At 42.8% G+C, this 12895-nt stretch overlaps 1 protein-coding gene across 3 annotated transcripts in view; it reads right to left on the bottom strand.

The window, feature by feature from the left end:
* SHPRH (SNF2 histone linker PHD RING helicase) overlaps nt 1–12895 on the bottom strand; it is a 299247-nt gene that overhangs the window by 121726 nt on the left and 164626 nt on the right. For all 3 annotated transcript variants that reach the window (XM_033937312.1, XM_033937311.1, XM_033937310.1), the window contains one exon: nt 6467–6574. In XM_033937312.1, coding sequence (XP_033793203.1) covers nt 6467–6574 — 108 coding nt within the window. The remainder of the gene's footprint in view (nt 1–6466; nt 6575–12895) is intronic.

Here is a 12895-nt window from a genome sequence, read left to right as displayed (position 1 = left end):
GTTGTTGTTCGGTAGCATTTATGCTCCTAATGCTTATGATAGCTCCTTCTATAAACGTATGCAAAATATACTGCTCCCTCAAACTCATCTTCCTATGGTATTGGGGGGGGAGACTTCAATATGGTCTGGGATCCCTCTCTGGTCTGATCTGTGCCACTATTCAGGAGGTCCTCGCTTGGTATGAAGGGCTTACACCATATGTGTCACCTACTGGACCGCATAGATGTTGTTTGAAAGTAAAATATTTGCACAGAAAATATGTGCCTAATTTTCCACAATGTAGATATATATATATATGTTCACAGTATACACAGGGAAAGATTATGCAAAAAGTCAGCCAAAGTGTGTATAATAGCCAAAAATAAGAACTGACTGTACTGAAAACTAGTGCACAGAGAGTGGAAAGGATTTATAAAGAATATGCTCAGAAAAGTGAAACTCTGGGGGTACAAATGTACAACAAATGTTTGGAGCATCAGAAACACTTCTGCAAATGATCTTCTCATGGATATAAATTTTGAATTCCTTCTGCAAATGATCATCTCATGCATCACAACGTATAATGTTTAAAGATTGATTTTGGGTCTCCTGAAGCAGACCACGAAACGGGGCCACGTTGAGACCTGAGACCCCTATAACAAGTTTATCTTTATAAGATAAGTGCATCATCAAAAATCCAAATAGATTTATTATATTTTATATCTCAAAATTTTTTTGAACCTGGACTGTGTTTAGAAATTACAAGATTTAAAATTAGCTTTTATTACCTTTACTAGTTCTCAGAGAGTGATTTTTTGAATCAATTATGCAATGACTGGACGGTAAACTCTTACCCCCAGAGTTTCACTTTTCTGAGCATATTCTTTATAAATCCTTTCCACTCTCTGTGCACTAGTTTTCAGTACAGTCAGTTCTTATTTTTGGCTGATATATATATATATAGGCATTTCCAGGGGTGTAGATTAGGAAGAATTGCGATGCATGCACGTATTTTATAAAATAACAGTAGGTATAAATTTATGCATTTACATTTGTTTGCTGCTGGATACAGGAGCCTATTTTATGAAGACATATAGGCACTTATATTGTTTTTATAAAACAGGTGCCTTTCTGGACTTCTCACATAAAAAGCCCAATAGGTGCAAGTTGTCTGTCAGCTTTCAAGTCAGTATCTCCTGTGACAATAGAGAAAAATTATCTAGCATGAATCCTGCCACTTTTCCTGGCAATTCCCTAACTGCTATATTAACTTCAGATTCCCTGTTAGGTAGCTTGCATAATCTCTGCACTAGTCTTAGTCAAGGACTTTTTCTCTGTTGCTGAAATGAGGCTATAGTCAGACTCCTCCCCCAGAGAAGTATAGTTACCACTGTTGTGGCCTATTCTAGACCTATTTGAATCTACCTTTAGTTTCTAAAATTGTAGAAAACACAATCAGGCTGATATTCAAAGTGATTTAAACAGATGGAGAGGTCGCAACAGCTGTTCTGTAAGATCAACTGCTGGAGGCAGGAGTGAGAGGGCTGCGTTCCTGACCCTGATGACCTCCTGGACCACCAAGGATTAGAAGGTAGGCCCAGACGGGGGCCACCTAGAACACTGGGGTTGGCGTTGGTGTGAGGGGTGATGCAGATGGGGGGAGTGCAAATGGTGTAGGCTGTGGGGAGGGTGCAAAGGAGAGAAGGGAGGTGGCTGGGAGGGAGATCATAACATATTAAAAATATTTTTTTTAATTATGTGGGTCTTGGCCTGATATTCAGCTGGGGCCCACAGAAGCTCAGGCAGACTACTCACCCACATTTGGCCCCTAATATTCAGTGTTGGTGTCTGGATATGGCCCGGCACTAAATACTGGGGGCTACTTCAGCCGACTGAATATCAGGGGAATCTGTAAAGTTGAATGAAAACAAAGCTCTTCACACCGGGCAATCCAATTTTCTAGATCCAGTCCTTTTTGACCTGGGCTCTGCCTTTGACCTTATAGATTACAACCTGTTTCTTTCCCTTCTAAATAAACTGTACAGCAGGGGTGTCCAACCTTTTGGCTTCCCTGGGCCACATTGGCCGAAAATTTTTTTTCTGGGGCCGCACAAACACTAACATTAGCCGATGAGCAAAAAAAAAGGGTTGAGCAGGTCCCAAATTTGCATTCACTAATATAGAAGATGTACGTATCTAATAATAAACCTTCATTAAAGGGACACTGTGGAGAGGAACCCAAAAGAGCAGTAATACTTACCCTGACGTGTACCGCTGACAGTGAGAGCAGCCACAGGCTTCTGCATCCCCATTCTGATGAGCAGGGATGCATGCTCCTGGTTATCCCATTCACTTCTATTACAGCCATGGTGAGCGTCTTCAGAGGTGAGCCTCATCAGAGCAGGGATGCTAAATCAGCTGTCAGCAGCGCACATGGAGAATTGTTTAATCAGGATAAATATTACTGCTTTTTTGGGCCTCCCACTTTGAGCTTAGGCTCCCTCTAAATGAATATCTCCCTTGCTGTAGCTAGTAGTGATCCCCAAGCCTCACCAACTGACGGCCACCTCCCCTCCAACTTCCCAAGTTCTGCAGCTGGCAGCAATATTGCAGAGTGGCTGCCTTTCCTCCTTCCTCCCCCCCCCCCTTGGCATTCATGCATGCATGAAAGCAGTGGCAGCTTGAGGATATTGCCATTGGCTGCAAAACTTGGAGATTTGGGGTTGCAAGACTGGAGGAAGATGTCTCGAGTTGGCAGGGTTTGGGAATCCCCACTAGCTCAAGTATTTATAAATTGAATTCAGGCAGGAAGAAACTTTGGTGCCCATCCACTAATTATAGGCTCCAGTCCGTCCCCCAAATCAGGTGTATATGACTACGCCACTGAATACAAAAATAATTGTGATGCACATATCCCAAAGCTAACATATTCCAGTTAATAAATTCAAAATAAAACAATCTTTTTTCTACCTTGTTGTATGGATGTTTTGTTTTTCCATCATCTTGGTCCCAGTTTCTCTTTCTGCTTTTTGTCTGTCTTCAACTAATTCTCTTTCCAGTGTCTGCTGTCCATTTTTTTCTCCTCTTCTCTTATTCCATTTCCTTCTTATGCCTGTCTCCAATGTATTGATTTTTCCTTTTCAGCTTTCTTAACTTCTTCTTTTTTGCCTCTGTCCACTCAAATCTTGCCTTCTTTCTCACCCTTCTTCTTTTTAAATGTTCAGCTTCCTCTTAATTCTCCATCTTCTCTCAGTTCCTAACTCTCCCATTTCCCATCTCACTCCTTTCCCAGCCTCCTATTTCCTGCTGTCTACTCTCCATTACCACATTTCTACCACTGTACTCACTGCTCTGTCACTCATCTTGTCATCTCCCTTTTGACCTCATCCATCTGGCCCACCACTTTAAGAATCCCCCTCCATCTCTCCTCTGGTCAGGCTAAAATTCCCTGTCCTTTTCTTTCCATCTCCTAGCATCCTCTTATCCCAGCTCTCTTCCCTCCTGCCATCCTATGGATCCATCTCTGCTCCTTTATCCCCATGGTCCAACATTTTGCTGCCTCTCTTTTCTGTTTTTCTTCTTCCCCACTCCCCCCTTGATGCTGAACAATGAAATGGAGGGGAAAAAAAGATGCTGCATCTCTCTGCCTTCTATCCACAGGCCTAATATTTCTCCCTCCCTCCCTTCCATCCCCAAATCCAACTTCTCTCCCTTTCTCTTTCCAACTGCCTCCATCCCATCTTTCCACCTGCCTGCCTGCCTTCCCCAGGTCCACCATTTCTCCCTTTCTCTTCCCAACAGTTCTCCCTTTAAGTATCTCTTTCCCTCTTCCTCCACACCACCCCAGGTCCAACTTTTCTCTCTTCAGACTATTGCCCACCATCTCTCTGGCCTGTTTCTGGCCATCATCTCTCTGTCATCTGTTTCTGGCCCTATAAGCTCTCTCCCCACATCCAATCTAGCACTTCTTTTAATACCCTCCCCCCTCTGTACTTAAAAAAAAAAGTCCAGGAGGCTTCCTCGGCCCAGTATGTTCTTCCCCTTCTCTCTCCCCAATTGCACCATCTGTTTCCCTCTCTCAGACACCCAATTCTCCCTTTCTATTATCTCACTCACCTCTGCATCTCTTTCCTTCACTCCCTCCATTCTTCCATCTTATGGCTCATGCTCCCCTCTATCTTTCCCTTCATTCTGTCTCCTTCACAACTGCCCCCAGCCTTCTGTGCCTTCTCCTAAAGAGCTACTGCTGCTGGTGTCTGTACCTCCCAGTTCCTAAGCCCGTTGATGTTTTGGTTTTTTTTTTGTAATTCTTTATTTAAACACAGATAGGAAACAAGAAAAACACAAGGATCCCAATCTCCTGAAAAGTAACAACCAAGCAACAATGTCCCACCAAGCACAAGAACTGTGTTGAACATTTTTAAGAGAACAAAACTGGCTCGTGGTTTTAACCCGCAGGTTTAAAGCGGGTTAAAACTATGGGCTCACACTGCAGGAAAGGGCGGCAGAGAGCAGGAGAGTCGGGGGAGGCAGAGAGCAGGTCGCTGCGGAGAGCCGGGGAGGCAGAGAGCAGGTCGTGGCAGAGAGCAGGATAGCTGGGGAGCCAGAGAGAGTCAGGGAGGCAGAGAACAGGTTTATTTCAGGGCTGCAGGGCAGTCGGAAAGGACATGAGCTACAGCAGTCGCTTCTTGTTGATCGGCAAGCCCAGTCGGTATTCAAGATTTTTGTTTAGTAAGTCGCTGCCTGCCTACTTTGCATGCCATTTCCCCTCATTTGAATGCATGGATTGGAATCGGATCTGCACAGAAGTTAGTGAATCGGATCGGAGGAAAATCAGGTCGCAAACTGATCGGTTTGTGAGGTGAATCTAGCCCTATATTTTCAGTAACTCAAAAAAACTAGAGCTTTGAGTTGGCTAATTGCAGAGTGGTTGCTTTATTGTTCAATGACCAGCTTGCTAGTATCAGCCTTCCAAAACTGTCAACTGGAGAGGATGGTGAAGATGTGTTGACTTAGCAGAAGAACTGCATAATCCGGCTGTGTGTAAATCCATTAGGACCACTTGTTATGTAACAAAAATAAAGTACAGTAGAATCCTGATTAACTGGTACTCAAGCAACTGGCACTCTCATCCAGCTGGCAAAAAAACCCAAACAAACCAGAAAAAAATGTGTTCTTCCTCCAGCCCCTAAAGCAGTAGTGGTAGTGGCAGCAGTCCTGAGCCTTGAACCCCCCTTTCCCTCCAGCCCAGAAGCAGCCCTGAGCTATGAATCCCCCTCCCTCCCCCAGCCCCAAAGCACTAGCAGTGGCAGCAATCCTGAGATGTGAACCCTCCCTCCCTCCCTTACCCGAAGCAGCAGTGGCAGCCGGTCAGCAAAGGCAGTGCTGAAAACAGGCAGCTCAAAGCCAGCCCCAGCAGGGCCTTTCCTCTGACAAGTCATTTTTAACGTGGCAAAGGAAAAGCCCTGCTGGGGCTAGCCGCGAGCAACTTGCTTACAGAGCTGCCTCTGCTGACCAGCTGCTGCTGCAGTAAGTAAGGGGAGGATAGATGGGGTGGTGGTGGGAGGTGGACCTGAAGTGAGGTCCAGCAACTTCATCGGGGTGGGGGAGATGGATTAATGCTGGACCAATAAGTTGGGGGAGAAAGTGGAAGAGAAGGGGGAAGAGAAGTGACCCAGACAGAAAGGAGGAACAGATGCTCAAGATAAAGAGAGGAGGAAAGTGAAGTGGGGAGGGAGACAAAACTATATTTAGAGTAACTCTCAAGCAACTAGGAACTACAGATATCCAGCATCCACTAATCCCCATGGGTGTCGGATAACTGAGGGCTTACTGTAAAACAAATTAGGCATAGTGAGGAGACAGCAAAAGGAACAAATCCTCATCAAAAGGAAGTAAGCCTTGTAATTACATTACATTACATTAGAGATTTCTATTCCGTCATTGCCTTGCGGTTCAAAGCGGATTACAAAAGATTTACAAAAAACGAATTACAAGACGAAGATATGTGGTAATTTCTAGAGGAGATAAAGAGTGGATGAGGTTGCTTTGGGGAATCAGGAAGGTATAGGGGAGTGGTATTGGGAAAGAGCTAGCGGTATTAAGTCATTTGCAGGAATTTCTTGTAAAGTAGGGTCTTTATTTCTTTTCTGAATGTTTTGGAGTCTGGGGTCAGTGAACTGGTGGTGCTACTCTAAAAACAGACAGCACCAAAGCAATATAATGCTATACATCAGACAAGAAAAAAAATCAATATATCAGACAAGAAAAAATAGAGCAAAGGAATATAATCTGATAAAGCAAATTTGGGGACAACTTCTTCAGTAGCATAATAGAAGCAAAGAAGGCACAATAAAAATACTATTCACAAATATCTTCCATCAAAAGATTTAACTCAAAAGCATTTTGATTATCCTGAACTTTCATAACTGACACTACTAAACAAATAAAATACAATTAATATATAAAGTTCATAGAATAAACTTGCCTTTCTTAGAAGCTCATGAATATTCTGTACCACTGGTTGCAAAGCCTGGTATGCTTCAGAAATCTCTGCATTTGATTTACTCATGTAAGTCTTCTGTAGCTGCTGAGCCTAAATGTTGATAAAAGAGAAATATGTAAGTAGTTCATGTGCCTAATTTGAGTTCCAATACAAGCAGAATTGTCAGGCTACAAAGTGGGATCAACATGTACATAAATACGAACAGATCGATTCATAACATAGCTGTACAGAAGATCTGATTTCTTTTCTGATGAAGCTTTTTATTTTTATAATTTTATGCAAAACAGAGATAGAAACAAAAATAAAGAAAACATTACCAGAGGAAAATAATCCTAAAGATACACTCTTCCTTACATCACTAATATGGGGTGGGGAGGAGTGAACAGAAAAAAGTAAGGAGGCACAATAGGAAACAAATCAAGGAAAACGCAAAACGCTCTTTACTGAGAAACTCCACATATCCTTTTCAAAGTCATACATTATTTGATGGCACAGTTCCACTGGAGATCTTCATATCTATGAATGCTCTCAAATGTGCTGGATAAAAAAAAAAACAAAAAAAAAAAAACAAAAAATATATATATATACATACACAGTCAAACCTCGGATTGCGAGTAACCCGGTTTGCAAGTGTTTTGCAAGACAAGCAAAACTTTCTCGTAAAACTTGTCTCGCAAACCAATTGTTGACTCGATTTGAGAGCACCCCCCCGATAACCTGTATCGCTCCCCCCTGCTCGAACCGGCACCCCCTGCCCGAACAACTTGAACTTACCCCCCTCGTCTGGCACCGGCACGCAGCCCACAGGACGTGCCGGTGCCGCTAGAAGATATTCCTGCCTCTGCCGGCCTTGAGCATGCATCTGCGCATGCTCAAGGTCTTCTAATTCTCCCTCTCGCCGAGATTCTCAAGGCCGGCAGAGGCAGGAAGATCTTCTAGTGGCACCGGCACGTCCTGTGGGCTGCGTGCCGGTGCCAGACCGGGGGGGGGGGGGGGGGTAAGTTCAAGTTGTTTCGGTGGGGGGGGAGGGGTGAGCAGCGCCGCTGGCCTCGGGGGGGGGGGAAACGTATCAAAGCGAGTTTCCATTATTTCCTATGGGGAAACTCACTTTGATATATGAGTATGCTTCTGGAATGAATTATGCTCGTAAACCAAGGTACCACTGTGTGTGTGTCCCAGATATCAGACTATACATGTACATGGATATGCCCGCAAATAAAAAGCCACCCAAAGCCTGAATTTCTTCTCTTAATAAGAACTTAACATAGAAACATGATGGCAGATAAAGGCCAAATGGCCCATCCCAGTCTACCCATCCACAGTAACCATTATGTCTTCCTCTCTCTAAGAGATCCCACGTAATTATTCCATGCCTTCTTCAATTCAGACACAGTCTCTGTCTCCACCACCTCTTTCGGGAGACTGTTCCACGCATCTACCACCTTTTCTGTAAAAAAGTATTTCCTTAGACTACTCCTAGGCCTATTACCTCTTAACTTCATCCTATGCCCTCTCATTCCAGAGCTTCCTTTCAAATGAAAGAGACTCGACTCGTGCGCATTTATATCACATAGGTATTTAAACATGTCTATCATATCTCTCCTCTTCCGCCTTTCCTCCAAAGTATACATATTGAGATCTTTAAATCTGTCCCCATATGCCTTATGATGAAGACCACACACCATTTTAGTAGCCTTCCTCTAGACCAACTCCAAACTTTTTATATCTTTTTGAAGGTGCGGTACCAGAATTGCACACAATATTCTAAATGAGGTCTCACCAGAGTCTTATACAGGAGCATCAATGCCTCCTTTTTCCTACTGGCCATACCTCTCCCTTTGCACCCTAGCATCCTTCTAGTTTTTACCGTCACCTTTCAAACCTGTTTGACCACCTTAAGATCATCATATACAATCACACCTAAGTCCCGCTTTTCTGTCATGCACATAAGTTCTTCATCCTTAAACTGTGCCATTCTCAGGTTTTTGCAGCCCAAATGCATGACCTTACATTTCTTAGCATTAAATTTTAGCTGTCAAATTACAGACCATTCTTTAAGCTTCACTAGGTCTTTCTTCATGTTATTCACACCATCTGGGGTGTCTACTCTATTGCAGATTTTGGTATCATCCCCAAAGAGGCAAATCTTACCCAACAACCCTTCAGCAATACTTTTGTAGTTATCATCATTTGGAATTTTAGATGTTCCACCAGATTTTGTGTATGATGGAGTGACAATTCCAGTACTGTAGGAGATCAAGTCTGGGGGATTTATTAGACTCTTCCTTACAGTTTCAGAGTCATATTGCATCAGTAATAAGGACAATGTTTTTAAGACTCGCTTGGTATTGAAACTGCGTGGTTTACTTTCATCAGCTAACAGTTGTCAAGTGATGCAATGTTTTGTTCTACCACATGTAGATGATTATAATGCCCTTTTTATATGGTAAGTCTTTATAGGCATTACAAGTAGCACAGAATGCTGCGGCAAGAGTAGTTGGTGGCATTTCACATAGGAAACATGTTACCCTTTTATTGGCTGAATTACACTGGTTGCCAGTGGTTTGGAGGGTTCAGTTTAAAATTTTGGGGTTGGTGTATAAGGCCTTGCATTAAGCTTTGCCAAAAGTAAGGCAACTTGTCTTACCTTATATGAGCCGTCTCGATCTTTGCATTCACAATCTAAGCAAGTGCTGGTTGTTCCAACTATATGGATTATAATTAAGTCAACTTTCATTCCAGGGTTTTTGCAGTGGCGGGTCCTCATTTATAGAACGCCCTTCCAGAAAATGTTCATCTAATTTCTTCATTTTTACTTTTCTGTAAATGTTTGAAAGTTTACTTCAGAGGACTTTTTGAAAATCTGTAATGGGTTATGATGTTATCAGAATTTGACATTATTGTTTTATTATCTATATATTTTGAAAAATTTGTTGCGTTTTTTTTTTAAATAACTTATGTGATTGTGTATTTTGGGGAAGTTTAAGAACTGCATGTTAGTATTTTAAGATCAGGGTCTTTTTGTTCACCTATGTTTATGCATGCTCTTTTGTATCCAACATAGGTTTTTGGTTATGAGGGATATGATCCTGGTACTTACAATAGATTGTGAGACCACCGGGACAGATAGAGATAATGTTTCAGTGCCTGATTATTAACCGCTTGCCTTAGATAATTTTGATAGGCAGTATATAAATAAATAAAATATTGCTTATAAAAATGTTAAAAAAACAGGCCCAAGAACAGAACCTTGAGGCACACCACTTGTAACATCCCTTTCCTCAGAGCAATCTCCATTGACCACTACCTTTTGTCGTCTTCCACTCAACCAGTTCCTGACCTAGCCCATCACTTTGGGGCCCATCCTGATGGCACTCAGTTTATTTATTAGATGCCTGTGTGGAACACTGTCAAAGGCTTTGCTAAAATCTAAATACACCACATCTAGCGCACTCCCTCTACCCAATTCTCTGGTCACCCAGTCAAAGAAATTGATCAGATTTGGATGACAAGACCTACTAGTAGTGAATCCATGTTGTCTCAGGTCCTATAATCAACCGGATTCCAGAAACTTGACCATTCTCTGTTTTAAAAGTGTTTTCATTAATTTGGTTACTACAGAAATCAGACTTGCCGGCCTGTAATTCCCTACTTCTTCCTTATTTCCACTTTTATGGTGAGGGACCACATCTGCCTTTCTCCAGTCCTCCGGTACCACTCCCAACTCTAGAGGAGCATTGAAAAAGTCAGTAAACGGAGCCACCAGAACGAAAGAATGACATGGGAATAAATTTGTCCCCGTCCCTGCAGGAACTCAATTTCCCTGCCCCTGTGAGTTTTGCCACTATCCCTGCCCCTGCCCCATTCCTGTAAGCTCTGCCTTAACCACACAAGACTTGAATACTTATGATTTTAAAGTGTTTGAAGCTTGTGCAGATGAGGATGGAGCTTGCAGGAATGGGGCAGGGACAGGAAAAGAACTCACGGGGATGGGATGTGAAATTTTGTCCTTGTGTCATTTTCTAACCAGATCTTCCCTAAGTTTCTTCAGTACCCTCAGATGTAACACCATCCGGCCCCATCGTTTTGCCCATCTTTAATTTAGCTAGCTCCTCATGAACACATCCTCTGAAAATTGATCAGGGTCTACCACTCTTCCATCCCCATTTGCGTTTGTCTTCTGCAGTCCCAAAGACTATCTTGCATAGTTTGGTCATATCTGGGTACATCCATAATTTTTGGCCACAAAACAATACTTGAGAATTTGAAAATATAAACTTCATTACAGCATTAAAATCCTGCTTAAATATGAAAGATAACAAAAGTGTTGCTCAAACTGTTACTTCGGACAATTAACCTTCCAGAATGGCAGATTAAATATCCTCCTGAGCCTGAGATCCATCTCTCTGGGGGTCTTTTGAGACTCTCGAAAAAAACAAATAAATGGTAAATTTTATTTATAGAGGGAATAGTTGTAGAAGAAAATTTCAAAATATCTGTAAGATATTTTTTTAAAGAGGTCTACAGGAGACATTCTCACAGACAGGAAAATTCAGAACACGTAGGTTTAATCTTCTACTGAAATTCTCAATTTGTTCTATTTTTGATGTATAAATAAGTTGTACTTAAGAACATAAGCGTTGTCATACTGGGACAGACTGCAGGTTCATCAAGCCCAGTATCCTGTTTCCAACAGTGGCCAATCCAGCCCACCTGTACCTGGCAGAATCCCAAAGAGAAAAACATTTTATGCTGTTTATCCTAGGACTGGGGTAGGCAATTCCAGTCTTCGAGAGCCGGAGCCAGGTCATGTTTTCAGGAAATCCACAATAAATATGCATGAGATAGATTTGCATCTCAAGGAGGCAGTGCATGCAAATCCATCTCATACATATTCATTGTGGATATCCTGAAAACCTGACCTGGCTCTGGCTCTCGAGGACCGGAATTGCCTACCCCTGTCCTAGGAATAAGCAGTGGATTTCCCCACATCCATCTGCCACTATCCCTTTAAGTTTTTGAATATTTGTCCTTGTCTGTTCAATATCAGATGAATATTCTCATTTAACATTTTCTAAAGTTTGAGGCTGATTTTGTCAGTCACTTTCAGCATCTGAATAACCTTCCAGATAATATCCAGGGTAGCCACCGGGAGACTAGTGAGGTCCAATGTTAATCCTCCATCCTGCTCGGCAATCAGCAAATCAGGTCTAGCATTGCAGCCTCAAGTTTCCATCTCAGCACCTTGCACTGTCGGGAAACTAGCTGCTACAGCCCAAGTCACTGCTAGACACGGTGGCAGTACAACAACAGGAGGGGGACAATGAAATGTCTATTCTCAAAGCTGCCAACACTCCTTCATCGGTAGTCTAAGCCAGGGGTGCACAACATCAGCTCTCGCCAGGCCAGGTTTTCTGGATTTCCCATATGAATATGCATCAATATGCATACAATGGAAGCAGTGCAGGCAAAAAGATCTCATGCAAATTCGCTGGGGAAATCCTGAAAACCCGACTGGATTCTGCCCTCGAGGGCCAGAGTTGTGCACCCCTGGTCTAAGCAGAGCTTTTGTCTTCCAGCTTGAGTTGGTGGAGGTCCAACAGCAAACCTGTCAAGGGTCTGCTGAGTTGGGGAAGAAGCCTGGGTGGGCAGCAACTGCATCTTCACATTCCCCTAATGCTTAGTATGGGGCAGGGGTAGGCAATTCCGGTCCTCGAGAGCTGGAGCCAGGTCAGGTTTTCAGGATATACACAATTAATATGTATGAGATGGATTTCCATGCACTGCCTCCTTGAGATACAAATCTATCGCATGCATATTTATTGTGGATATCCTGAAAACCTGACCTGGCTCCGGCTTTCGAGGACCAGAATTGCCTACCCCTGGTATGGGGCATAATGAATTGAAGAATGAAAAAGGAAAGTCAGCTTACAGGTATTGTCCATTTGTTATTATGCTAGGAAATCCAAGTTTCAGTGGAAAATGTGGAGTCTCCCGTCCACACGGACACTCTCATATGGATTCTAGATTCGACCAGGCTTGGTTTCAGGGCTTAATAACCCGTTCCTCAGGAAACAGAGCAATACATTAGGGTATAAACGCCCGAAGTTCCGCCGTTATTCATGGTTGGCTTGTAAAGGAGGACAATAACTGCAAACTAAGTGTGCTTCTGGTGTTTTTGGTTGTTACACCGCTGCCCATCCTCGTTCTGGCCAGTAATTGGAGGGCTGTTTCACTTAACTCTGGTTTATATTGACAGATTATAGACACACAGATTTATTCAGATTTTGAAAATTTTGATTATGTGTATACCTTATATATTCAAATATAGGACGAGATTTTGGGGTAAAAAAATGGCCCAAAATGGAGGTCTCGTCCTATATTCGAGTCATCCCCCAGTGACCACCTGAA

This window comes from Geotrypetes seraphini, chromosome 3 (assembly GCF_902459505.1).
Source record: "Geotrypetes seraphini chromosome 3, aGeoSer1.1, whole genome shotgun sequence".
Classification (NCBI taxonomy): domain Eukaryota; kingdom Metazoa; phylum Chordata; class Amphibia; order Gymnophiona; family Dermophiidae; genus Geotrypetes; species Geotrypetes seraphini.
Note: the sequence above shows the minus strand (reverse complement) of the source record. Positions and strands in the feature narration are given on the sequence as shown.